Source organism: Mustela erminea, chromosome 2, assembly GCF_009829155.1.
Source record: "Mustela erminea isolate mMusErm1 chromosome 2, mMusErm1.Pri, whole genome shotgun sequence".
NCBI lineage: Eukaryota > Metazoa > Chordata > Mammalia > Carnivora > Mustelidae > Mustela > Mustela erminea.
Window position 1 is genome coordinate 103319435 of NC_045615.1, and position 25847 is coordinate 103345281.

General features: G+C 47.1%; 1 protein-coding gene across 2 annotated transcripts in view; it reads left to right on the plus strand.

The window, feature by feature from the left end:
- The window catches only part of STX18 (syntaxin 18), a 117170-nt gene that overhangs the window by 53626 nt on the left and 37697 nt on the right, over positions 1-25847 (plus strand). For both annotated transcript variants that reach the window (XM_032333815.1, XM_032333816.1), the window contains exon 2: positions 15723-15790. In XM_032333815.1, the coding sequence (XP_032189706.1) occupies positions 15723-15790 (68 nt within the window). The remainder of the gene's footprint in view (positions 1-15722; positions 15791-25847) is intronic.

The following is a 25847-nucleotide window of genomic DNA, read 5'->3' on the forward strand; positions in this document are numbered from 1 at the left end:
TGTTAAATGCAAGGGCTTAATGCCATGCCCTGACACATAATAAACACTAAATGTTTATGATGCTGTGACAATGATCAGTTAGTTCCATCGCCCCTTTTGTACATGTTTTTGTAAGGCAGTTGTGTGGGTGGCTGTCCTGCTTGCCCCCCTCCCACCCCTGCAGGCCCCAGGGCCTGTGCCATCTCCAGCCACCCCTTGGCATGACTGCTTAGCATTACCATTCTGACAGACTCTGCAGACAGACAGCCCACCGCTGTCTCCTCATGCTGAGCTGCTCCTTATGTGCATGGGGTCTGCAGAAAGTTTGGACCCTCCTGTGTTTGAGCCTGTTGTACCATGTTTTATCATCAGAGGCTCTTGACCCGAGTTCCTATGAACCAACAGCCTCTGCAGCTCAAAATGGTGAGCAGAAAGTCTGTTTGTATCTGTGTGAATATTTGTTTTCTGTAGGGAAGAGATCAGGCACATAGTTTTTGCCAGAGGCTCATAGGCCTCTTTGCCTGGTAAAAAGGTAAAAGACTGTAAATATTCATGATTCTTTTGGAAGGGCAACTCAAGAAATTAAGAATATAAACCCCCCCCCCAATGAAGCACAAATTTGAATTTTACACTATTTGTTTTGTAAGATACATAAATAATTTTAAAGATAGAGTTGAGGTTTCAATTTGAAGAACTCAGATATAAATGGAGTCTGTTTTCCTCTTAGCCCTCTTGTCAAAGTTCTAAAGGGAACGGGAAGAGCCAGAGATTAGGAGTCCAACTCTGACACTTACTAGTGAGCCTCTCCCATCTGGAAAGAGGGATTAATGATGGCCCCACCTCAGAGGGTCCCAGTGAGGATTAAGTGGGGTCATCTGACCAAAGCCCTTGTAGCTCTCCTTGGCGTCATAGTAAGTACTGAGTGGTTGCTGTTACTGTTTTGTTGAACATTTACCTAACAATATTTATAATGTGTACACATTAGGTACATCTTCTACTTTTTCACCTACGCCTTATGAACAATTTTATAAATATTTCTAATTTCTTATGACCAGTCTCTCCAAGGTTCTGTCCATAGCTGTGTTGTTCTGAGCCAGAAAACCTGAATCAACGAGGATCCCAAGGACCTAAATCCTTAAGCTCTTCTGAGAAGCTGGGAGAGCATCAGAAGAGTCCAGCATACCTGCTCACGAGCACACTGGGCTGTCCAAGGGAACAGAACGGATATGGGCTGGCTGTGGAGTGCAGGTGTGCACAGTGGTTCCCAGAGACCACGTGTGGTGACTCGGAGCAGAGCACCTGCAGCGAGGGAAGCAGGGAGAAGACTTGGTGGAGCGTGTAGGGCTGCAGGAGGGGCAAGCTGGGCACTGGAGGCGCATTCCTCACACACAGGACCAGCAGGAGGTTATCTGTGCATTCCGCGGAAAGGAAATGCTGATGTCAGTGGTGCCTACTGTCTGACCCTGTGTGGGCGCTGAGCACCGAGGGCGGGATGGGGCTTGGGACTCGCCGGCCCCGGCGCTGATTCGTTTCCCTAGGGCCTCTGCTAGTAAGAGTATCTTGCTCACTGCCTGGGATCCTAGCATCTGAGAAGGAGCATCTGCACACTCTTCATGGCTCCTAAACTCAAACCAGCCGCTTCCTCTGATGCGCAGCTGAAGAAACAGCCATGGATTCCAAGTGTGGGGGAGATGAGCTGTTTTGAGCAGATTGTTGAAAATGTGTGCTGGAACCCAGTGTAGTCTCTTCTGTCGTAGGGATGGTGTGTGCTTTTCACCTTCTGCACCCAAGTTAAGCCGACATCAGGGGCAGTGCTCTGTGGAGGTGGTCAGATTACAGCAGGACACGCAGCGTGAGGCCAAGTGCAGCTCTTTCAGGAGTGAGCTCAGTCAGCGGTGGTTACTGGTGCGACGGCCACTCGTCTCCTGGTCGTACCCAGGGGAGTCGTCCCTCAGCTGCTTTCTGGAAGGGCTTCTCCAGATGCCCCGCTATCGTGGAGCAGAGCCCAGCTCAGATTGCCTGTGCCACTGCCGTTCGCTCGTCACTCTGTGGCCTTGCCTACCTCTGCTCCTGACCTCAGAACCCGCGAGGACCACCCATTACCGAGGGGGAGGTTCACCATGGACTCCCTGGGCCGGAACCTCTGGGCATTCCTTCTGCGACGTCAGCGAGCTGCTGTGGAACCACAGGCTGTGTGTCCAGCCTCCCTTCTGGCCTCGGTTTCCTTCTCTCCCCGGGGGTGACCGCGGCACCCACAACAGGGGTTGTTGTGTGCGTTCAATAGGTTAAGACCGGCGTGGAGTATGCTGCTCAGTCAGCGGTGGTTACTGGTGCGACAGCCACTCGTCTCCTGTCATGCTGGGTTTGTGCTGCATCCAGTTCTGCGGCTGCTTATACTGCTGTGACTCGCCACACTCCCCACTGCCACAGCTTTGTGAGAGATTCCTGCCTTCTCCCTGCGGCAGCCCTTCCCCTTGCTGTGGGTGCTAGGGGCTTGACACCGAGACAGAGCCTGCATGGACACTGCTCACGTTGATGGCTTGTGGTCGCCTTCTGGGTCAGTTTCCCATTTACACGGTCAGAAGTTACAGTTTGAAGAAGTTCAGCGGCTGGCGCAAGGCCATATCACGGGTCAGTGACAGAGCTGTGGCGGAGCTAGGATCCAGACTCCCATCTGTGTCAGCCGTGCTCGGGCAACCGGGACTGGGAGGAATGCAGCCCTGTGCACACTCCGCACACACACCCTCTACATGTGCCATCGCTACATGCCGTTTCTACACCCAGTCTCCGTGCTTAGCAGACAGTCTCTCCATACACTCTGCATGCACAGTCTCTCTGTGTATGCTGTACACAGTCTGTGCACAGTCTGCACATACACAGTCTCTGCACACACAGTCTCTGCACACATTCTGCATGCACAGTCTCTCATGTATGCTGTACAGTCTGTGCACACACAGTCTGCACACACAGTATGCGCACACAGCATCTGCACACGCTCTGTATATACAGTCTCTGCATGCGCTCTGCACGGTGTCTCTGGCCCAGATGTGGCTTGGATGGGATCTGAAAAGCAGTGTGAAGCCATGTAAGACCCTTGAGTTGAAACTTCCTGTTCTCCTCACCCTCCTGCCTCCCTCTCTTCTTCTTTATTACCTCCCATCTAACTGTGCTTGGCCCATTCCGGGTCTGCCATATTTGTCAAGGGAAGAAATAAAAGAAAGGTTTCCAGGCACAAAGAAAAGAAAGTAGTGAGATTATCCAGCCCTAGCTCACGAAGCAGGGGCCGTACCCGCCGCCAGCCTCGTTTGTGTCGGGTTGCTAGGCGGGGAAGTGCGGGGAAGAGGGGCTTTCAGAAGGCTGTCATAAAAGTCTCCGTGATATTTTTGTGGAGGAAACATTGTTTTAAATGAACTGAAGATTTGTACTGTGGAGGCACATGTGGCTGGTTGAGCTGCCGGTCCATGGGGAGGGGGCTAGAACTCCTTACTTCTCTTTCAGCTCCATTTTCACCCCATTTGTTTAATTGATTATTATTTTTTTTTTTAAGATTTATTTATTTATTTGACAGAGAGAGATTACAAGTAGGCAGAGAGGCAGGCAGAGAGAGAGAGGAGGAAGCAGGCTCCCTGCTGAGCAGAGAGCCCGATTCGGGGCTCGATCCCAGGACCCTGAGATCATGACCTGAGCCGAAGGCAGCGGCTTAACCCACTGAGCCACCCAGGCGCCCTAATTGATTATTTTTAGTCATAGATGTCTTTAATGGCAGAATGATGAGAGTGGCAAATAACAGGAAGTGGGGAAAATAGCACTATAGGGAAGGCATAGATAAGCAGCAGCAGTCATGGAGGAAATGATTATAGTTGGTATGAAGTCAGCCTCACTCAGTGACATGAAAGTGAGCATGCTCTTGGGTAGCCTTAATAGAAGCCCAGAAGCTAGAACAGGAGGGTGATGTTTCTGCTTTCCTCTGCACTTCCGGCTGACACACAGAATATTGAGTCAGTTCTGGGAACCGCATTTGATTTTTGAGACCCATTGCAACATTCAGAGGAGATTAGTGGGAGATTAGCTCAGAGTGGGAAAGAACTTGGCACGGTTCCAAGTGGAATGGGTGACCTGGAAGAGACAGTGGGCTCCTCACCATCAGACAAAGCAGGTAAGCATCATCCAGGCCCTTTCTGGTCTTGAGAATCCAGGAAGGAAGAGGTTTACTTGCTTTATACCCTTTGTGTCACACAGCATGTATGAGGCACAGAGAAAGGCCAAAGAGACCAGGAGTGGACAGAGTTTGGAAATGGGAATGTGCTAGCAATGCCATTTGAACGCAGTTTGGGGTGCTAGGAGAACAAGCGTAGGATGCTTAATTAGACTGAGGTATGATCACGAAGACCAGGAGATGTAAAGAGAAAAGTTGAGGTCAGAAGCATGAGGACAAAAAGGCTGGGAAGGTTGTAGGCTTCTGCTTTTTCTTGAAGTTGAAGAAACCTAGACCTGTTTTAAAATGAAAGCTGCACTTAGCTCCTGCGTCTCTACATGCTGTCTAGTGCTCTTTCTGGTTTCAAGATTACGTCCTACACTCTTTGATGACCTCATTAACACGAAGAATCTAAGATTTTATTTTTTTAGTTTCTAAATTTCTCAAAGGGATAGAAGCTTAATGTTAGAAGAAATACTTTTTCAGGTTGCTAATACGAGATATTAGGCCACCAAATTCATCCCAACAAATGTTCGTCATCCTTGACTCCTAGTTTAACCATCCCAGCTGCCTGCTACTCAAGACTGAAGCCAGAATAGAAGGGTGGAAATAGAAACATCAGTCTCTCTCCTCTTTTGTGCTTACATTTATCGTTCCCCCGTCTCCATGTGTTTGTCTGTCTCTCTCAGCACATGCTGAATTCTGAAAACTGCTGTCTGGTAAGGTTGGTACTGGTTCTCAAGAGAAATCCAGAATAGGTTGATTACAGTTTTCTGTAGGTCATGATCAAGTGTGTCTTTTTTCTAATGAGGTTTCCAAATTGATGGAATAGAGCATTTTCTATATTGAACTAATAACATTTATGTATTTATGCATGTATATTTTCACATACGTATATAATGTGCATAACATATATACGTCAGACTAACACTTATAACATTTAAGTAACAGACATAGAGTGCCTCAAGGAGGGCTTCATGCAGAGAAAGTGGGAGCGAACCCACAATGCCGTGCGTTAATACCTCCTTGGGCCCAGCATGTTTGGGCCCAGCTGATGAGAAAGAAGACGTTGCAGGTGGAGAGAATAGTGGGGGCCAACATGCAGAAGCAGTGAAGAGAAGTCTTCATGAGGGAAAGGCTCTGTGGGTCTGGAACGTGGGATGGGTGCAGGAAGGGCCGGAGCTTGGACGGTGGTTCAGTTCCAATGGACAGGCCTGGCTGACCCGTTTAGTCTGTGGGGTGGAAAAGAGGGAAGAGTCTAAAATGACCTTTCTAGCTTGAGGCATCACGAGAGAAGCTCTTTCTCTTGGAGGGCGGGGACCAGGAACGGGAAGGACTGAGTCAGCCAGGAGGGAGGAGTGTCCATGGTTGGTTTATTGGTGCCTGGGGACACATTGCTCTGGAGGCACCAGCCGGACTCATGGTGGAGGTTATATGCACCTGCCTGGAGCCGGGCAGAGGCAGGTGGATGTGTGCTGTGGAGGGTGACTAAAGCTGTGGATGAGAGGGAGGGAGTCTCTGCGCACGCAGCCGTGTGAGCATGCTGAACCTAAGTATGTCTCATAGGTTAGTAAAGGCAGAGGCGGCGGTGAATGAAGGTCAAGAAAGTTTGCCAGAGGTTTAGGAGAACCTGGCGAGAGTGGGGTCCAGGAAGCAGAGGAAGGATGGAGCTTCCGGAGGGGGAGGTTGGGGAGAGGGCATTAGGAATTTGTGAAGGCAGGCAGGGAGTGGCCAGAATTGCCTACATGACTGTGGCCCCTCCAGTGCCCCCTGGTCATTGAATGGTGGCAGCATCCTGCAATAGAAATCTGGAGGGGGGCCGCCGGGAGGGGCCCTGCCTGTGTGCTCTCGCTTCCTAAACAGCTGCTGAAAGAAAGGAAGCAAGAAAGGAATGGTTCATGTAGGCGGTCTCTTAACAGGCCGGCTGCTGAGACCCAAAGCGCCAGTGGGTGTCTGTGGCCTTGCCAGGCTCTTTTGTGGGTGACTAGTCAGTGGGGAGCTTCTCTCGCTTGGGGACCAGGCACAGACAGCCCCCGCCGTGACGGCTGCAGGGTTGCCGTGCTCCACAGGCGCCTTGGTTCTGAACTTGCAGCTGTAATTGGTATTGATGTATTTTCAGTTAGAACTGAAGGGAGTGGGTTCAGAATTTAGTTAGTGGGCCTCCCAATGAAACTCGGGAACACAATCCTTGTGAAAAATCATTTTAGCTTATCAGTAGTTGGCAAACATTTATATGGCAGTAGTGGTTCTGGCTGTGCCTTTGGCTGCATACTAAACTGAACAGCAAGCTGTGTCCACTGATTGAATGAAAAAAAATAATGATTTTGTGTAACAGGGAACTTTTTACAATATGCCAGAGGGACCTACTGGAGTCTCTTTAATCTTGAACAATGGTTGTTTCTTGCAGAGGCAAATTATGCAAATCGGTACTTAGTGTTTCATAATCAATCAGGGCTTTGTTGGAAGGGCTGTGAGTGCCAGCAGACAGAATTCCTATCGTGGGGGTGGGGGGTGGGTGGCTTGCAAGTCAAACCACTGCTGTGACCAGCAAAGGACACTTGTGACCGCTTTGAACTCGCCCCACAGTTAAAAGGCAGTCATCCTTTGAGAAGAATCCCACCATTTTGTACCAGGGTTTTTGTTTTACAGTTTATCTTGCTTTGGGTAATTTACACAGCTCCCGGCCAGGAGCAGCTCGCAGGACTGGTCTATGGGGGACACACGTAAACAGAGCTGGGCCTGCCGCCTGGGACGGCAGATGGCAGCCATGCGCCTGCGGCTCCCTTTGTGTCCGCCCTGCCTCGAGTGCAGGGTTTTCAAGTTGTCTTGGACTCCTCCAAGTGCACGTGTAAGTTTTCAAACAATGTCATTTCAGCTTTGGCCTGTGCAGAATAATTAACCTTTAATAATCCTTTGATTCTAGATCAAACAACAAAGAACCCGAGAAATAGTAAAAGCCCTTGGGAGAAAAGGGTGATGTGTTCTCGAGTTCCTGCTGTTGCCCCAGCGGCAGTCCTGGTATCGCCACCTAGTGGATAATGTCCAGTATGAGCCGCCGGACTGTGCGGTTTTACCCCGCTCTCAGGTTGTGAAAGGGGTAGAGAATCCGTGCGGTTCAGAACACTGACTCATTGAGGAAGGGCTTTGGGCCGGTGTGTGCCTGAGCGGCTTATATCAGATGGACACAAAAACATTCCACAAGATGCTAATCAGCGTCTCTGAAAGGGGTCAGCTTACAGGAGGGGGTCTTAACCTGGCCTGGAAGTGGCAGAGAAGACTTCGAAGAGGTGTCTCCCTTAAGCAGAGCAGTTGAGGCAGAAGACTGGAATGGGGGGGGGGCGCTTCTGCACTGGAGATGTCCACAGTGAGAGGGACCCCCAGGCCTCAGGCTTAGGCTAGGTCTGATTTGTCGCTAATGGGGAGTCAGTGTACACTTTTAGTCAGGAAGTATGTGGGAAGATTTGCCTTTCTGTTTAAAAACACTTTTTGTCTGATTACAAAGACTATACATACTAATTGTAGAAAAATGTTAAAGTACAAAAAGATATTAAGAAAACAAAATGTCCGAGTCTCACCGGCCAGACAAGCATCAGTTATTTTGATGGGCGATCTTTTAGGTTCCTTTCTGCGTGTGTACAACTTTAGGTGCCATTTCACATCTTTTCTGTAAATGGTTCATGCAGTGTGTGTTTCAGACAAGCCGCGTTCCCATCCCCACCCCCCAACAACAGCTTGTGGGCAAACCCACTATGTCGGCAGCTCAGACTCACCCAGGGTACCTCACACAATCTCACGAGTGTGCAGACTGGGAAGTTTTTGGTTTTGTTTGGTCCCTCCTAGTAAAACCTTTTTGTGTAAGGACATATGATGTGAGAATCTTTTTTTTTTTTCCCTGTCAAATGCATCTGATTTAGAAACTACATTGCTTTTATGATAAATGGGTTATGGAGAATTTCAGTGTCTTGATTTGGGGAAAGAGTCTTTAAATTTATATAGCTACTTAAAAGTGAACTCAGTTGATGTTCAGAAAACACAAGGAATACAGGAGTCAGATGAACACCTGTAGTTCTAGAACGCAGTTCAAATCCCTTGTTGGGTGAAGTGTCAGCCTCCCAAAAAAGCCAGATCCTGGCTGATCCTGGAGTGTGCCTGTTAGCTTGGTGCTCTCCCATAGCTAGAGCCCGTGCCTTTAATCCAAACAGCTCTGTCCAGTGTTGGGCATTTTTTATCTCAGAACGATCCATCTACACTTGCAGTAAAAGCAAGTCTCTCAGACCTGCCTTGCTCAGCTGGGACAGCAGAACCATCTTCGTGGACAGACTTGCAGAGACTAGAAACATACAGGTTCCTGGTGTGGGAGTCACAGTCTCCCATTTCTTCAGAACTATTTCCGCAGAATTATACCTCCATGTCTTCCTATCTGTGAACTGGGATTATAATAGAACCTATGCCGCAGGGTCATGAAGAGTCCATGAGATCATGGGTGCAGAGCATTCACACAGGGGCCTGCCGCATAGTATGCACTCAGTAAAAGCTGGCAGGTAGCTCATTATACTACTGTTTTTTAAAAACAATGTTTACTCCCTCTCTTTGTAGTGAAGCCCAGGGAGATTAAGCAACTTGCTCAAAATTTCAGTTGGCAAAGGCTAAGAGTTTAGGGGAGCTTGTAAAAGCACCCCTTTCTTCTCAGCCCAATTTTGGAACCACCTGAAAGAGAAATACAGGCGTCAGAACATGAAAAAGCCACATGGGGAACCCGGCTTTAGATTTGTAGCCAAATATGGGGAGAGCTTGGGTCAGAATATGCCCTCTCTGCTGGCTGGCTGCTGTGCACAGAGGAAAGGGCGAGACAGAGCCGAGCTTGCTCATTCCTTTCTCCAAATCATAAGCCAGTTACATTGTTGCTCCTCCCCTGTCTGAGGCCAGGAATATTGGTCCCGCTGAAGCCCCTGCATGTAAAGCCTAAGGAGTGGGGATCGGGGTCTCCCTCAGCAGTGGGTGGCGAAGCAGAGGTCAGAACCCAAGAATCTCTGCCCTCCCTGGATTTCCTGCCCATCCCTCTCTTGCCCACTGATCTCCGCCCAGACTGTGCTCCGCCCAGACTGTGCTCCTCTGCCCAGACCCTGCCCGAACTGTATGGAGGTGGCCATAGGGGCACTCAGGAAGAAAAGCAGTCTGGGAAGTTGTCTTCATTGTTCTTTTAAGCCATGTTTTGTGGTAGTTTGATGATCGATACTCAGAACAAATTGATCAGCATTGCACTGCCGGGCTTCCTGACCATCCTGTTTCCTTGCTTATGTTTGTGGGCCTTCCTCTCCACATCCGGGTAGCTTTGCCAACCCCAAGCCTACTATGTTGCCAAACCCAACACATGGCAGCTGACCTGGAAGGAGAGGACGTGAGCCAGTGGACACATTCCCTTTAGATATGTGAAGTTTCCTACTGAGATACCTAGCATATAGGTGACTTTTAAAATGAGCACTGTGTGTGGAAGCCTTTCTTGGATCTTTCTGTATCCACGTAGTTAAACATTTTAAAATTCAGCATTGTACCCCCATACTCCCACATGAAACACAGCTTATATTATCGTGAGGAAAAACCCCAAACTTCAGTAAGCTAAATCTTACTAGTCCGATTAGTCTTTCGGCAGGATAATACAGGACGGGTAACTTCACCCTTGAGGCACACACATCTGTGATCCGTCCCAGTTCTGCCTCTCACTAGCCTTGTAACCTTGCATGAGCCGCAGTTTCCATGTGTCTTAAACGGGAACGGGGGTCACGTCTAAGTCGTCCAGTTGTTCCAGCAGAGTAAACGATGGCGCACATGGACCGAGCAGCTGACGCACGGTGTGACCTCCCCATGGCGGGTGGTCAGCATGTGGCCATCGCTGTTGGGTGTCTGCAAGTGTGTAGTGCACTGCCGAGTAGGATGGAGGAAGAGAGGATCAGCGTGACGTCGCTCACTCGGGTACCTTCCTCCGTCGTCCCCCTTGTCGGGGGACGACAGTTGTGACCTGTGCACAATCTGTGCTTCGGTTTGGAGGTTAAGAACTCAAGTCTGATACCAGACTTCACTCCCAAGCACATTATTTATCCTGTCTCTGACTCTGTTTTCTCATCTGTAGAACAGGTGTGATGGTGTTCCCTGCGATCACGCCTGGGAGAATTAGGGAGCAAACGCACATGCAGCTCTGGGACTACCGCCGGGCACACGGCCCCCTCTCACTGAAGGTTTTGGGGTTTTTTTTGCTTTTTCAAAGGGGCATCGGACCTGGTAAATGGAACTTTAAGCAGAGACCGAAAGTACTTAGAGATAAAGTAGGTAGAGATTTCACATGGAATTTAGTTTTTGGTTCAAGTATGGAGTATTACTAGTTTGGCAGCAGCAGATCTATATACTTCCAATGACTAGAAGTGTTAGGGGAAGAAAATGCTAAATGGGAGACTTTTAAAAAATGTTTTTAGGGGCACCTGGGTGGCTCAGTGGGTTAAAGCCTCTGTCTTCGGCTCAGGTTATGATCCCGGGGTCCTGGGATTGAGCCCGCATCAGGCTCTCTGCTCAGCAGGGAGCCTACTTCCCCTTCTCCTCTCTCTGCCTGCCTCTCTGCCTACTTGTGATCTCAAATAAATAAATAAATCTTTAAAAAAAAATGTTTTTGTTAAGGGAGATTTTAAATACACACTGAAGTAGACAGAATGCTATAAAGAACCCCCATCTTCAACACGTACTGACTCATGGCCTATCCTGCTTCATCTGATACTCTCCCTCCCTGTATCGTTTTGAAGCAAATTCAAAACGATAGAGGTGGTATCGTTTCGTTCTAACAAAAAAGTGGTATATTTGACTTGTAAATTTTTCAGTATACATCTCTACAAGGTAAGAATTTTAAAAACATAAAAAGTTAAAATAATCATAATGCTTACTGTTATCACACCTGAGAAAAAATTAATTATAATTTCTTAATATCAGTATTAAGTGGGAGGCTTTTTCCTTCTTTAACAGGCAAAATAACAGTACACAGCAGGCATGAAAGTAACTTGACTGAAACTAGAAAACACCGGCCTGTCCATTAAGTGACCGCTTTTGAGGGAACCCATGCTGACTCAGTGTGATTAGGGGTTCCAGCCCCAGCTCCACTGGTAATACCACCTCTCCGGGCTTTGGTTTCTCTCCACCAAGAAAAAGAATCTATTTCAGGGTTGTTGTCCAAGTTCAACAAAACAACCTGCTTAAAGTGACTGGCACAGCGCAGATATTAAATACATCTTGCATTCCTCTCTTCTTTTCTTTTTTAGATACAGTTCCATTCTTACTTTAGATGACAGTTTGTGTTAGAAATGAAGGACATGTGTCAGATGATACGGCAGTGTAGTCAGACCACGGGTATGGTCATGAAAACTCTCCGGTGGTGGGCCTACTGTCAGTCAGACTGGAGGCGATCAGCCTTGTGAGAGCAGATCCTGTCTCATGAAGTGTGTTAGGTTACATGTCTTCAGTTGAGCTTACCTTCTGAAAACACGTGCCACTGACTTTCTGGGAGGATGACTCTCACAGGTAGCCGACATGTTCATCTTTCTTACTTTGTTCACAGTTGTTTAGGTGCAGTCTTGTGATACCTCTGATACCTTTTTGATCCAACTGCTATGTCGGGAGTTATCAGATCTTGAAGGCCTTTCTGTTGGATTTTCAACCCCCACAAACTTCTTTCCCCTCCTTTCCTCATCCAACGTTTTTCACTCCTGGAGATGAATAGGGCATAGATCCTGACCTCAAGGGAACTCAGTTGAAGTCTAGTGGTCACAGATAAATACTTCTAATGATCTATGGGAAGTGCTGATGGGTATCTATAAAATACTAAGGAAGGTGTTAAGACTTCGTGGAGGAGGTGACATTTAAGTGGAAGCCTGCAGGATGAATAGGGATTCTTCTGGTGGCATGGAGTTGCCATAAAGAAAGTTGTTCCGGGCAGAGGAAGAGCAGTCATAAAAGGACAGAGCTATGAAGATGGTGTGTCTCTTATCTGCCTGAGGCTGTGATAGAGCACTCCCTGTTTTTAGCCCCTGCATTTTGTCACCCACTGGTGCCACAGACTTTCCCAGTGACCTCTTGTTTCTTCCCAGGACCCTCTCCCTGCCTCTCCCTCCCCATATCATTCAGTGACACCAAGATTAAGAAATTGATACTAGTTTTAGATCTTTACAGGGCAATAACACTTTCATTTTACTCTGATTTTCTTGTTAGACTTGACACTGGAATGGCCTTTCAAACTTTTATAAGAGGCATTCTCTTTGGATACACACATATGGGTGGTTCTTTTAAAACTGGCAGTGTGTGTAGAGGTGCTCAGAATTGAAAGCATACAAGTACTCAACCTCTAAAAATTTGAAAACCTAAGGGCCTGTTCAGAATCATATGAAGTATACTATCATTGGCAGTTTATTCTCAAAAATAGGACTAAGCACAACACTAAACAGATCAGAGCTTGGCCAAGAATCTTTACAAAGATCATGGTCATGCTCGTGTGATTAAACTGTCAAATCGTTCATGATGCAGATAGCCCTATCACATAGGGACTGTTCGGGACTTAAGAGTGTCTGTCTATTTAGACACATCAAGGACCTATTGACATATTTTTTTCTTACTGATTGTTGTGATTTTTGTGTATGTGTGTATTTATTTTAGAAATCTAATAGAATTTTCAAGGCTGTCAGATACCTACAGAAATCTTTTTTTTTTTTTTTTTTAATTTATTTGACGACAGAGATCACAAGCAGGCAGAGAGGCAGGCAGAGAGAGAGGAGGAAGCAGGCTCCCTGCTGAGCAGAGAGCCCAATGTGGGGCTTGATCCCAGGACGCTGGGATCATGACCTGAGCTGAAGGCAGAGGCTTTAACCCACTGAGCCACTCAGGTGCCCCACCTACAGAAATCTTAATGCTCACTTATTTTTTTCTTTTTATGCATTTGAAATATTATTTTGTTCATTTTACTCCTGTTAAGTATCGAATCATACTGGTGATATTGTTAAGTCGTAATTACATACTACCTCTTAATTTACCAAGAATTTCATTTTATACGGAACATGCTTCAGTTTAATAAATTTATTTTATAGAAATTTGCCATTACGGAACGTAAGAATTTGGGATCACGTTTGTTATACTTTAAGTGAAACGCTTTCTAGTTTATGTTTTCTGAGATGCCTCTGGGGCCTTCTTGCTGCTGGTGCTCATGCCTGTGCACCGTGGCTTCCTGGTCAAGTGCAGCTAGCTGAAGGTAGGGGTGCTGGGCAGTGAGGGGATGGGCCGCAGATCTAGCCTGTGTGGTAGATTCCTTTGGACTTGTTAAAACTTTTTACAGAAAACTTTATCAGCCACAAAGCTGCCTCTTTTGGCTTCAGCGTATTTTAAATCCAGAATTTACCACTGCCAACTGTACAACAGCCATCCACCTCCCTTGCTTTACTCGTATGTGCTATTTACCTGGCCCCTTGTAGGTAGGGGCTGGGGAAGGGGATATAAACCACTGAAAGTTTAAAACAGCAGAGTAACCTGCAAATCATACATGTGGGGCAGTAAATAGCTTGTTTGTACTTCTCTTAAATATTTTCCCCACAGTCTTAAAGGTCAGATTTTATAGTGCTTTTAAGGGGTAGATCAGAGTAAGGGTGTAAGGAAGGCAGCTGTGTTGTGTAGGAAAACACACTGAACTTGAACTCAGACCGTCCTGAGTTTCCCTTTAAGCCTGGCCACGTGCTATATGTGTCACCTTCAATGAATCGCTTGGCCTCTGTGAGGTTCACTCTCCTAAACTGGTTACTATTAGCGATGCTGTGCGTGCCCACAGCAGGGCCGTGGGGGAGAGGACGGACCTCACGGGGTCAGGGGTGTCAGGCCGACTCTCAGCCCTTGTTTGTTAACTGGGTAATAAGTGAATGTTAGGGCCACACTTCATTTTTAGTTTGAGTCCTGCCCTTCAAATGCCTGGAGGTACTTTTCTGAACCATATTTATTATTTATCTCGACTTTGTGGGAAATTTAACAACCCCTATTGACGTATCTGCAGCCTAATGCTGAACGTTTCCTTTGTGATAAATACTATCTTTGTATTTAGACGCATACTCGTTCCGCAGAGACTTAAGGACCGCCCTCTGTGCTGCGTGTTGTGCTTGGAACTGCAGGGAAGCAGCTCAGTCCTGCTTGCTTGGTTCCTAATCCCACTGACAGGGAAGCCAGAGGACAGGGCCCTCTGTAACTTCAGGCCACGTGGGTGGTATGCAGAAGTGCTTTTAAGTTGAGAGCAAAGCGAAAATTAGCCTGAGTTGCCCTTGACAGAAAAACTTTCACGGAAAAGATGAAAGTTCAACGGACCCTTCAAGGCTGGGGTTATGTATGTTTGGAATGAGTACAAAGGGCATTAGGAGGAAGCTAGAGTGAGCAGTGGTCAAAGGACAGAGCAGGCCACCGACTTAGTTAATCATTCTCTCCTTCTGGAAACACTTTGGTCTTCATCAGCCATAGTTGTAGGTTTCTTCCTACCTTTTTAATTTTATTTTACTTATATTTTAATCCCTAACTCCATGTGGCAGGTGCTTTAGAGTAGGGCTTTATGATACTAGATGCCAGCCATCACAAATAGAGTCCTTTGTACCTTTGTGTCCTTTTTGTTCAGCTGGGGAAGTAGGCTGTCGGGAAGATGGAGGTTTGCTGTGTCAGGAGCTGTCATTGCCCCTGAAGCTTTTAACTCTGCTGCTCTGTGGGGCCCTGTCTATAAACTTGCTATCTCCAGCCTTAGCATCCATCTCCAGGACACTTGGAAGAAGGAGTATTTGTTTATAAAATTTTAGATATAAGACATATCAGGAAAGGAATTGGCCTTTATTGAGCACATGCTGTGTAGTTACTAGACATGCATTACCTCATTTAACCTCAAGGCTCCTTTGAGATTATCTCTTCTAACAACTTAGATCATATCACAACACTTAGAGGAAGAAGGAACTGTCAATGGGAGACTAAGGCCCAGGAATGTGGGTGACTTTGGGCAAGTTAACCAACAAGTTAGTGATGACAGGTGATCCTTGAACAACATGGGTTTGAATTGTGTAGGCCCACTTCTATGCGGATTTTACTTTGATGAATACAATACAATCCTATAAATGGATTTTCTCTTCCTTATGATTTTCTTAGTAACATTTTTTTCTCTAGCTTGCTTTCTGGTGAGGATACAGTTTATAATAGATACAACATATGAAATATGTGTTAACCAACTGTTTATGTTATTGGTAAGGCTTCTGGTCAACAGGCCACTAACAGTTAAGTTTTGGGGGAGTCAAAAGTTATATAAGGATTTTCGACTGGGAGGGTGTCGCCACCCCTCACCTCCGTATTGTTCAAGGCTCAACTACATGTGAGAATCCAAAACCTAAGTGTTCAGTTTGTAGCTTCAGAATTTGTCTGCAACCTCTATTCCATAGTCTATTAATTTAAAATTTATTGCAGACAAGTGTGACATATCTCTCTATATAAACTCTTTATGTTCTTTTGATTCTAGATTTCACACATTGGCAAACTGAGAGATTTTCTTCTGGAACATAGGAAAGATTATATTAATGCTTATAGGTAAGTGCGTATTTTTTTTACCGTGTCTTTGGTGACTGAATTCTTTCCCATACCTGTATTCCATTTGAGCTTCTGTCCTTACTTTGTACTTACTAACTCAGAGTTGACTTGAGGAGGATCAGTTTGGCTTTGGCATCTGCAAGTAGGTGGGAGCCCCTGTATCCAGGGAAGGCTCTGCTAGCCCGCATGTCCTTGGGGTCACGACATCCTTCTGTGCTGATGCTCCCATGTTTGTCTCTCTTTAGGTACCATAGACATTGTGAAACACATAGACATGGATGAGACAGTTTCTCAGTACATGCTTATCAAGCAAACAACAGAGCGATGCAAGTCATGTAAACACGCGTGACTAGAATCCTTGCATCTAGGGAGTGTTTGGTTAGGTTGGTTTTTCAAAAGAGGAAAGCATTTTGATCAAGACTTCCAAAGTGGGTTCTGGAATAGACCCCAGCTTTCAGCAGATGCAGGAGCATTACAGGGCAGACGCCTTGTCCCATGCTTGTCTGAGCCCCACTGGCACTGGTATAGCCTACCATGGGACTGCACTCCAAGTGTCCTATGTGAATTAATGGGAAGGTTGGGTGGGACATGTGAAATGTCATCAATGGAAGCTTTATGCTTCTGAGTGTATTTCATTGTATAATTTTGGAACGTAGTAAATCACTCTTAGTGCCTAGTACCAAGAAGACCTTATTTAAGTTCTCAGTTAAAATACTAGCTCAACACTAGTTGGACTGCACTCCAAGTGTCCTATGTGAATTAATGGGAAGGTTGGGTGGGACATGTGAAATGTCATCAATGGAAGCTTTATGCTTCTGAGTGTATTTCATTGTATAATTTTGGAACGTAGTAAATCACTCTTAGTGCCTAGTACCAAGAAGACCTTATTTAAGTTCTCAGTTAAAATACTAGCTCAACACTAGATGGCAGTGTAAACTTTATTTCCAGAGGTGTACATGGATATCAAGTGTATAGTCCATAAAAATGGAAGCTGTAGTCATTTTGGAAAGCTTAATAAAACTGGCCTAAACCTCTTGGTCCAGCTCCTTTCTGTTTATCTTATGTAAGTGTTTGTAGACACCTTTCACGGAAAGCCACTGTTCACTTCCCTTTGCCTTGAATAGGCATCCAACAAGGCGAATGTTTTAAATGTTTGTGTCCTTCAGGCCACCCCACTCCCTTATTGGCCTTGTGAACCTGAGAGAATCAGTCTGTAAAACCCAACATCGTCTCTAAACCAGGGGTTAACCAACCACCTCCTGGAGGTCAAGTCCCCCCTGCCACCTGTTTCGTACAGCTCGTGAGCTGAGAATAGCATTTGAACGGCTGGGGGAAAAGAACAAGATTTCACCCCATATGAAAATCAAATGAAATGCCCATCTGAGTGTCTCTAAATTAAGTTTACTGGAACACCACCAAACCCATTCATTTATGTGTTACCTTTGGCTGCTTTTGCACTATAGCAGCAGAATTAAATGACTGTGACAGACTATGTGGCCTGCAAAGTCGAATGTATTTACTCTCAGGCCCTTTTCAAAAAAAGTTTGTGGAGTCCTGCTCTAAACAGAGGGTTTGATGACCCCTCACTAGCTCGTTGAGAGATTCACATAAGACAGCATCATTGAAATGCAGTGCATTTGCGTGCATTTATAAGATTATCATATAAGGCTGATGTTACAGAACAGTAGTAGTTTTAAACTTGTGATTACAATGGTGATACTAAGGCATTTATTTCTCCTCAGCTCCCACACACTGTGTGTCCTGGTTCACAGATCACTCCAAGTCCTCTCCCCGATGTCACTCGTGACAGCTGGCTGCTGGCCCAGGGTTTTCTCTTTCCCAGCTACTGGTAGCAGACGCTCAGACTGATGCCCGGGATCCAGGGCTGATCCTGCTCTGCCACTTATTGGTCATGTGTCTTGAGCGTCAGATAGAACTCTAGCTCCCGGGGCTTTCTTGGTCTTGACGAATCTATTACCTCATTATAGAAACTCAGCCTTACTGCTTTTCCCAGTGGCAGCTGTTCATTGCCAGCTCATGCATTCTGCATCCACTCCTGCCTCTGTTATGGTCCCTTTGACAGAGCAGGGGCCCGGGGCCGATGGTGGGGGGGGGGTCAGTCACACCTAAGTTCAGCCCCATTCCTGCCAGGTCATGTGAGTGCCAAGAGCTCACTTCCCGTCTCATGCTTGTTCTCTTTTTTCCATGTGGATGACGGTCTCCTGAGGATTAGACGTGCTTTGTGCGAGCTCCTGACACACAGAAGTCCCTTGGTGAAGGGTAACCGGACTCGAACCCCATGTGACCTAGGATGAAGTTAGAGGGGTGGGCAGTTAGAAAAGAACACACCTCTCCTTTCTGCCGGAGATTGGTGGGAGGGAGGGAGGAAGGTAGGTGGGTGGGATACAAGGTCAGGTCCACACGGTGGAGGTGAAGAGTGATCAGCTTGATCACTGGTAAAATACAGAGTGACAGGCAGAGCTTAGGTCTGGGAGTGGGCGGCCTTATTGAAGGCTCCGGAATTAGGCTCACTGAGCCATTGCTGCCACTGAACAGTCGCAGTCCCTGGGGGCAGGCCCCTTTCTGGCACAGGAGAGGGAGGACGACAGCAGAGCGTCCGCTGTCTATAAGCAGGCAGATCCCGAAGAGGAGAGAGAGCAAGGAGATGTGGCTAGGTGCGTGCGTGTGTCCCTGCCCGTGCCTGGGTCCTTCTGCCATCTTAACGATCAGAGAAAGAAGTCCCCTTCTCCCCTGCCAGGAGGCTAAGGAAGGCAGTTGGGGGTCACACCAGGGGAGCTGATCCACACAGAAACATGAGGACTAGGGAGCAGGCTTCCCCTCAGCGACCTGCATTCTCTGGATGGAGAAGGGCTGTCCTTCTTGGCTCCCATCATGTTCTCCTCTGGACAGTGGTGGTCTGCAGCCTGCTTCTTTACTGCTCCTGCCTCCCAGTGCTGTGTGCTGGCCTTGGCCGGGAACATTTTGGACGGAGTACGAACATGGAATTGAAAGAAAAATTGCCTTCAGACCCATAAAGCTATGTTAGTTTGACATAATTAGGAAGCTGTAATTTTTTCCATAATGTAGAGCTCAGACTTTATTGACCCATTTAATTTTTTTTAGTAATGACATTTTACTAGAGCAGAACAGCACGCAACGGAGGTAGCCTCTGGCTGGATATCTTGAATGATTTTAATTAAAAATAATGTCTCCACTTTTGGTGGATGTACCTTTTCTGCAATGCCTTGGCAACAAAACAATACCACTTGGGGGGAAAACTTCTTTGGTTTCTGTTTTTACTAATAGAATAACCATACTGTCAATTTCGAGCTTTAAAGGTTAATGTATAATGTTCCTAAAGGAACATCACCTTTTAATTGAGTGATCGGTTTTGTCAAATTAACCTTTAGACCTTTTCAGTTTCATTGGGCTGAGTTTCCATTAAATCAAAATATAGAGTAGAAGGATGTTAATCTAATATTCTTGGAATTAGTCATTTATAGGTCCCTTCCACCCACGGGGCGTGTGTTCACTTGGAAGTGAGTACCTTTCTTGTTTACTTGTCCCTGACCCCTCTTGCCTCCATTCTGATGAGACCATTTCTAGTAGGAAGGAGCACAAGACTGGAGGCCTCCCCCTCCTTCCTGCTCTCTCTCCTCTGCTCTGCCTAGGGGGTTGGGGAGGAGGGACAGAGCATATGCCTTATGTAGGGCATGTTCTGTAAGCATTACCTGGCATTACCATGTGAAGCCAAACTAGGTAAGCAGACGCAATGCTGGGGTGTATTGGGATAGGGAAACACTCACCTCTCATTCTTCCACGATCCGAGAATCGTGGGTCTGATCTGTGGGTCTGTGGGTCCTCACTACCCACTGAGGTTAGGGCCATCTATTTTCCAAGAACCCAGGGGCTTCCTTCTGTCATTCCAGCTCTCCCCCAGAAAATGAGGAGCTGGGATTGGGGGCTAGGAAGGTGCCATATCCACAGGAGACTTCCCTTGTGACTGGGACTGAGAACCCCAAGCTTACTCCTCCCTTTTCTCTCAGGAGGGGCTGTCATCAAGATGGAGGCAATGGCCGGGGCGCCTGGGTGGCTAAGTGGGTTAAAGCCTCTGCCTTCGGCTCAGGTCATGATCCCAGGGTCCTGGGATCGAGCCCCGAGTCAGGCTCTCTGCTCGGCAGGGAGCCTGCTTCCTCCTCTCTCTCTGCCTGGCTCTCTGCCTACTTGTGATCTCTGTCTGTCAAATAAATAAATAAAATCTTAGAAAAAAAAAAAAAAAGATGGAGGCAATGGCTTTTCCAGGGAAGGCTCTGGAAGAGCTCTGCAAGGGGGTCTGTAGGGTCTGGGCGGGTGGGATAAAATCTGCTGGGGAGTGGCCTTATAAGGAGCACAGTTGCAGCCGGTATCAGGCCTGTCCTACATGTGCTCAGTCAGGCCATTCAGAAAGCTTTTGATTTGATGTACTGATTTATCAGCCTGCCAGATCCTATGCCTTGCTCTTGATGAGGTGGATATGGCAATGAACAGACAAAAGTCCTTGCCTTCATGGAACTTACATTTGACAAGAAAGAAGAGTAAACTGTGTAGAGTGTTAGAGGTCAGTAAGTGCTTTCAGGAGGAGGGGGCAGGGGAAGTGGCTCGCATATGTCCAGAATCAGTCTTATGAAAAGGTAGGTTAGGAAAGGCCTCATTAAGAGGGGGACATTCAGTAAATACCTAAAAGAAGTAAAGGATCAGTTTATATAGATATCTGGGGAAGGAACATTCCAGAAGAAGGCAGCCGGCAAGTATAAAGATCCTGATGTAGGAGCATGTTTGGGACATCACAGGAGCAGTGAGGGGTCTGGTGTGATGAGGGCAGGAGGGTTGGGGTTGATGAAGGTGAGCTCAGAGAGATAGCAGGAACCACATCTTGTGGGTTGTCTTAAGGATCTTGTGTTTGCGAGAACCTTGGTTTTTATCGTGGCTGGGAAGCCACTGGAAGGTCTTATATGGAGGAGCGATAGGATGCAACTTACTTTTTAACAGGAGCAGTATGGCTGGTATGTTAGGACATAGGACCGTGCTGGAGCAGCAGACATGCTAGGAGACCACGGTTAAGTCCAGGTGAGGGATGGCAGTGCCATTAACCAGAGACATAGCCATGAGTGTAATAGCATGAGGTCAGATTCTGGAAATATTCTGAAGGTAGGGCCAAAGAGATTTGCTGATGGGTTAGGCAGGAATTGGGAGAGAAACAGAGGGGTCAGGAGGACTTGAGGTGTGGGTCCTGAGCAGGTGGAAGGAACAGAAGTTTGAGGAGAGCAGGCCAGGGCTCAGTTGAGGGCATATTCACAAGGTAAATTCGACAACCAAGCGGAGGTGTTGATCAGGCAATAAGATTTGGATCTCAAGTTCTAGGAGAGGTTCAGACTGAGTTACAAGATTGAGACTTGTAAGCATAAAGCTGGTATTTGTGCTGCTAAAGCCAGAAGACCAGACTGACTCACCCAGGGAACAGTGTTGACCCTGAAGAGATTCAGGGGCTGAACCATGAACTGTCCATCTATAAGTCTTCGGGGGGCTAGGAGGTGTCCATAAAAAGCCTGAAAATGAGCAGCAGGTGCGGTCGGAGGAAAATCAGGAGAGTGGAGTCGTGAAGGGCACAGGAAGAACACAGGCCAGGGAGGGGATGCCATTGGCTCCATCCTCTGTGTGCCAAGTGACTGGGTAAGGGCTGATCTGGCATGGGGGCCTTGGGGGCCCCTGGGAGTGAGGACAGCTGTGGAGTCGGGGCCCCCAGGAGCGAGGACAGCAGTGGAGTGGGGAGAATAAAGCCTGTTTGGATTGGGATCAGGAAACAGTGGTCAGGAAAATGGAGACCGGGGTACAAACCTGTTAGAGAAGTTTTACCCAGATGAAGGGAGAGACTAGCAGTAGCTGGTAGGAGACATAGAGTTGAAGTGTTTGGTTTGGTTTGGGTCGTGTTGGGAGATAAAACACCATGTTTGCTGGGAAAGATCCAGTAGACAGGGGAAAAGTGCCCTGAGTGACCAATACACATAGTGCTCACTGCGCACCCACACTGTCTGGACACCGTGTACACTGCTTCTTCAAAGGTCGGTGGCACAGGGGAGACACGGAGCACTGTGGGGGCCGAGCTGGTGCCAGGTGGAGGGGCCGAGCTGGAGATGGGCTTGCACTCATGTGAGGCAGAGAGAAGGCAGTGTCTGCGGGCCCAGAGGAAGATGGGAGAGAGCCTGGGAGCAAGCTCAGAAAGGAGGAAGCGGTTACCCCTCACCCTGGCAGTTGGAAGAGTGCACAGGGAAGAGAAGAACAGCAGGCCGGAAGCATGGGAAGGCACGTGCAGCGGGGACATGCAGCACACTTGCCAAGCCCCATTTGGGGACCACCTGAGTTGAGTCATTATGATACAGCCAATGTTTTGATCTCTGTCTGTCCGATTGCTACTTGTTCCTAAGCTCAGCCAAACAGTGAGGGATTAGCTGTTGGTCCTCCAGCTGCCACCCCTCCCCTTCATCTCAGGCTCTGACTCCAACAGTTCCCCCCAGCATGGCTTCCCACTTCTGGCCTCCTCCTCTCCTTCCCGGAGCCAGACTTTGACGAGTGGCCCTCTGGAGATTAGGATTAAAATGGTCAGATCAATTCAGCAAGATCCACGCAAGCAAGCATTTCTTGAGTGCCCATCCCGTGACAGCAGTCTGTTTCTGGGGTTTCAGAGGGGACCTCTGTTTTCCTGTGGTTCAGTTTGTTAGGTCTCCGGCCTGCCTCAGTCTGTGGCCGTGGCACTGTGTCTCACAGTGACACCCCTTTCTCCTAGATCCTAGATCCTAGAACTTCAGAAAGCCATCCTTTGTTACTTAAAATCTCCTTTAGTATCCCAGATTTTATCACCAAACGGTTCTAAAAGTCCATTTGCCCTGGTTTCTTTTTTCAAAACAGTGTCGGTCATGGAACATTTGGTCTCCAGAGCATTGCTTCTGTCCTTCTACACTGCATTGTAAGGATGAGCATTATTCGTGGTTTCTTTCTTTTATATTTCCAGCTCTTTTTCTCTTCCTTCTGTGTTCCTTGTTTCTATCCATGTCTGCTGCTCATCCAGGCCCCAGATCCCAGGATCTGATGACGCTGGGTTGTTCCTGACAGCTTTACCTCTCAGATCCATCTCCTCTTTCCCGTCCTTGCCACCACCCACGCTCTGCCATTGCTCCTTTCTTAAATTTCAGTCCAACAGAAATGCACTAGCACCTCCCTCTTACACAGCGCTAAGGAGACAGAGATGAGTAAGGCAGGCTTCTCTGCCTTGTTTGGTAACCTATTACCCGAGCTTTCCCCCTCTCCTCCATCAAACGAGATATTGCTGTATTCATCTTCATCAAGCCCAGCCCTTCCAGTGGCTACAGAATGAAACTTCGACTAGTGCTGAAGGCCCACCAAAAACTCATTGCTCCGCCTGGCCTGGGCTCCAGCCCGATGGAACCACTGACTGTTCTCCAGACAGACTTGCTGTCTCCTGATTCCATTCTGTTATTTACTGAGACTGTCCACGCTTGTCTCCCCATGGCCACATCCTGCCTTTCAAGATTGGGTTCATAGGTCACCTTCCTTTCCACCAACTAGTGGGGAAAAAGCATCCTCTCCCCTGAACTCTATTACCTTTTTGACATGAGAGGTCCCTGGGGTGGTGGTTAAGAACGTAGATTCCAGAGCCAGGATGCGTTAGTTTGAATTACAGTTAGGCTAATTACTAGCTGTCTAACCTTGGCAAGTTACTTAACCTCTCTATGCCTCAATTGGTTTCTATGTAAAATGAGAATTGTAAATAGTACCCACCTTGTGGAGTTTTGAGAATTAAATGGGTATGTGACACACTTAGCACAGTGAGTAGTATTAATGCACAGAAGGCTTTATGTAACCTTTAGCTTGTGATGTAAAAACGTACACATAAGGCTGTGAGTGTTACCTATTGTGATGTTGTTCATGGAGAGCAGGGTCTATATTCATCTCTGTAGCCTAGATATCAGCAGGGTAATCTGTGGTGTGTGTCAGGCATATACTGTGGACAGGGTCGTGTCCTTGCCCTGGTGTAATATTTAGAGCAAAAATAAGATTGTGGCCTTCAACTTTTGTCCATGCCTTTTCAGTAACCTTTGAAAGGGAGTAGAATCATTTACACTGGGAACCTGGGTGGCTCAGTCGGCTAAGTGTCTGACTCTTGACTTCTGCTCGGGTCATGATCTCAGGATCATGAGATTGAGACCTGTGTTGGGCTTCACACTCAACGGCAAGTCTGCTCAAGATTCTCTCTCTCCCTCTGCCCACCCCCACCCACCATACCCCTATATACAAGCTCTTTCTTTCTCTCAAATCATTTAAAAAAATAATTTACACTATTCTATCTATTCTCTATCTTTAGGAGGCACCTAACTGCATATTCAAGTAATAGGCATGGTGTCAGTGGTATTTTGTAATTTCGAACTTGCCCCTTTATACTGATCATATAATTAAAAAAAAAAATTTCCTTCGAATTTTTGAACCAGTCAATAAACTTACTGCCCATTTTTTTCCTCCCTTTTTCTTAAAGTGAATTGACTAATCTAGACCTATACCTAACTTGGTCTCCTTTAATTGGATCTAATATTTCGGTAAATTGGGGTCTATAATAAAATTATCCGTCTGTAAGTCATAAAGGAAATAAAATTAAAGTTTGATGAATTTCTGTATGCATGTCCGATGAGAATATATTTTTTGGAATTTATTTGCCAGATAGTTAACCTTTTCAAAACAGTAATAATTCTGTTTTTGTGATAGTTAATTTGGGGCTGTGTCACAGGCAGGGCTTCATTACTTTTGATGAATGTGTTTCAAAGGCCCATTATACAGCTGGTGCTGTTTTTAAATCCTCACAGAAAAATGAGAGTTTGAACTCTCTTTCAAGTTGTTCCATCTCTTCATCTGTCATGTCCTAAACTTCCTGTGCTATCCTTGACCTGACGCCTGAACGTCTATCCTTCCACACCTGTGCCTGCCGTGCTCTGGACCTTCGTCTCTCCTCTTTCCCTTCTCAGCCAGCCAGTCCTTGTTGCCAAAGACAGCTTCCTCAGATAGACCATGCCTGCACCCAACACCACCCAGGTTCTGCTTCCGTCTACCCCCAGGCTAGCCCCATGCAAAATGCAGACTTTCTGAGGTCCTCCAGTGGCTATGCCAGCCGTCCCCAGCTTCTGTACCTGGTGGGCTCCTCTACAGTTGATAATGGAGTATTTGTATGATTGTTCGATTTGGGGGAAACCTATTAATACTGGAGAAATAGCTGTTGTAGCTTCAGTACAATTTTAAAGAAATGTATATTTATCACAATAGCATTTACATTCCCTTGAAAACTAGAGCATACTTGCACTAGATGTTCAGTGTGGAGACGCTGACTGTGCACAGGTAGCATGCTGCCCCTTGCAGTGGCGCAAAGCCCTGAGAACGCCATGGTCCAGCTGTCCAGTGTGCGGGGAGCACCTGGTGCACTCCCGTTTTCCCTTTCACACTCTGGACGATCCTCATGTGGCCCATGCATTGTATGGTCATTCCAACAGTGACCTGCAGGTGGGCATTTGTAGTAGGTCTTTTCCCGCTGTCCCTTGTCCCCTGCATGCACTGACCTCTCACCCCCTGGTCCCCCGTCCACTCGCAGACCAACACTGTCCCCCACAGTTCCTTGTGCCCCTTGATTCTGTGTCAACACCCCCATGGTTTGGTACCTGCCCTCTGCGGGGATCAGAAATAAGCCTTGTTCCAATTGTGGGCCCCCAGTCCCTGCCACGGTGCCTGCCATATGGGGGTTTAGTATAGAGGTAAATGAGTGGATGAATTGCAAGGATTAAATGAGTCCATGAAATACGTGCCAGGCATTGAGAGTAGTGTCTGGTGCAAGCGACAAGCTCAGCTACTATTAGGACCCCTGCTGTGTGCTGGACAGCATTTTCGGTTTGGGGAAACAAAGGGAAAATGACAGAATCCCTGCTCTCCTGCAGCTTACATGCTCCTGGGAGGAGATCGACATCCA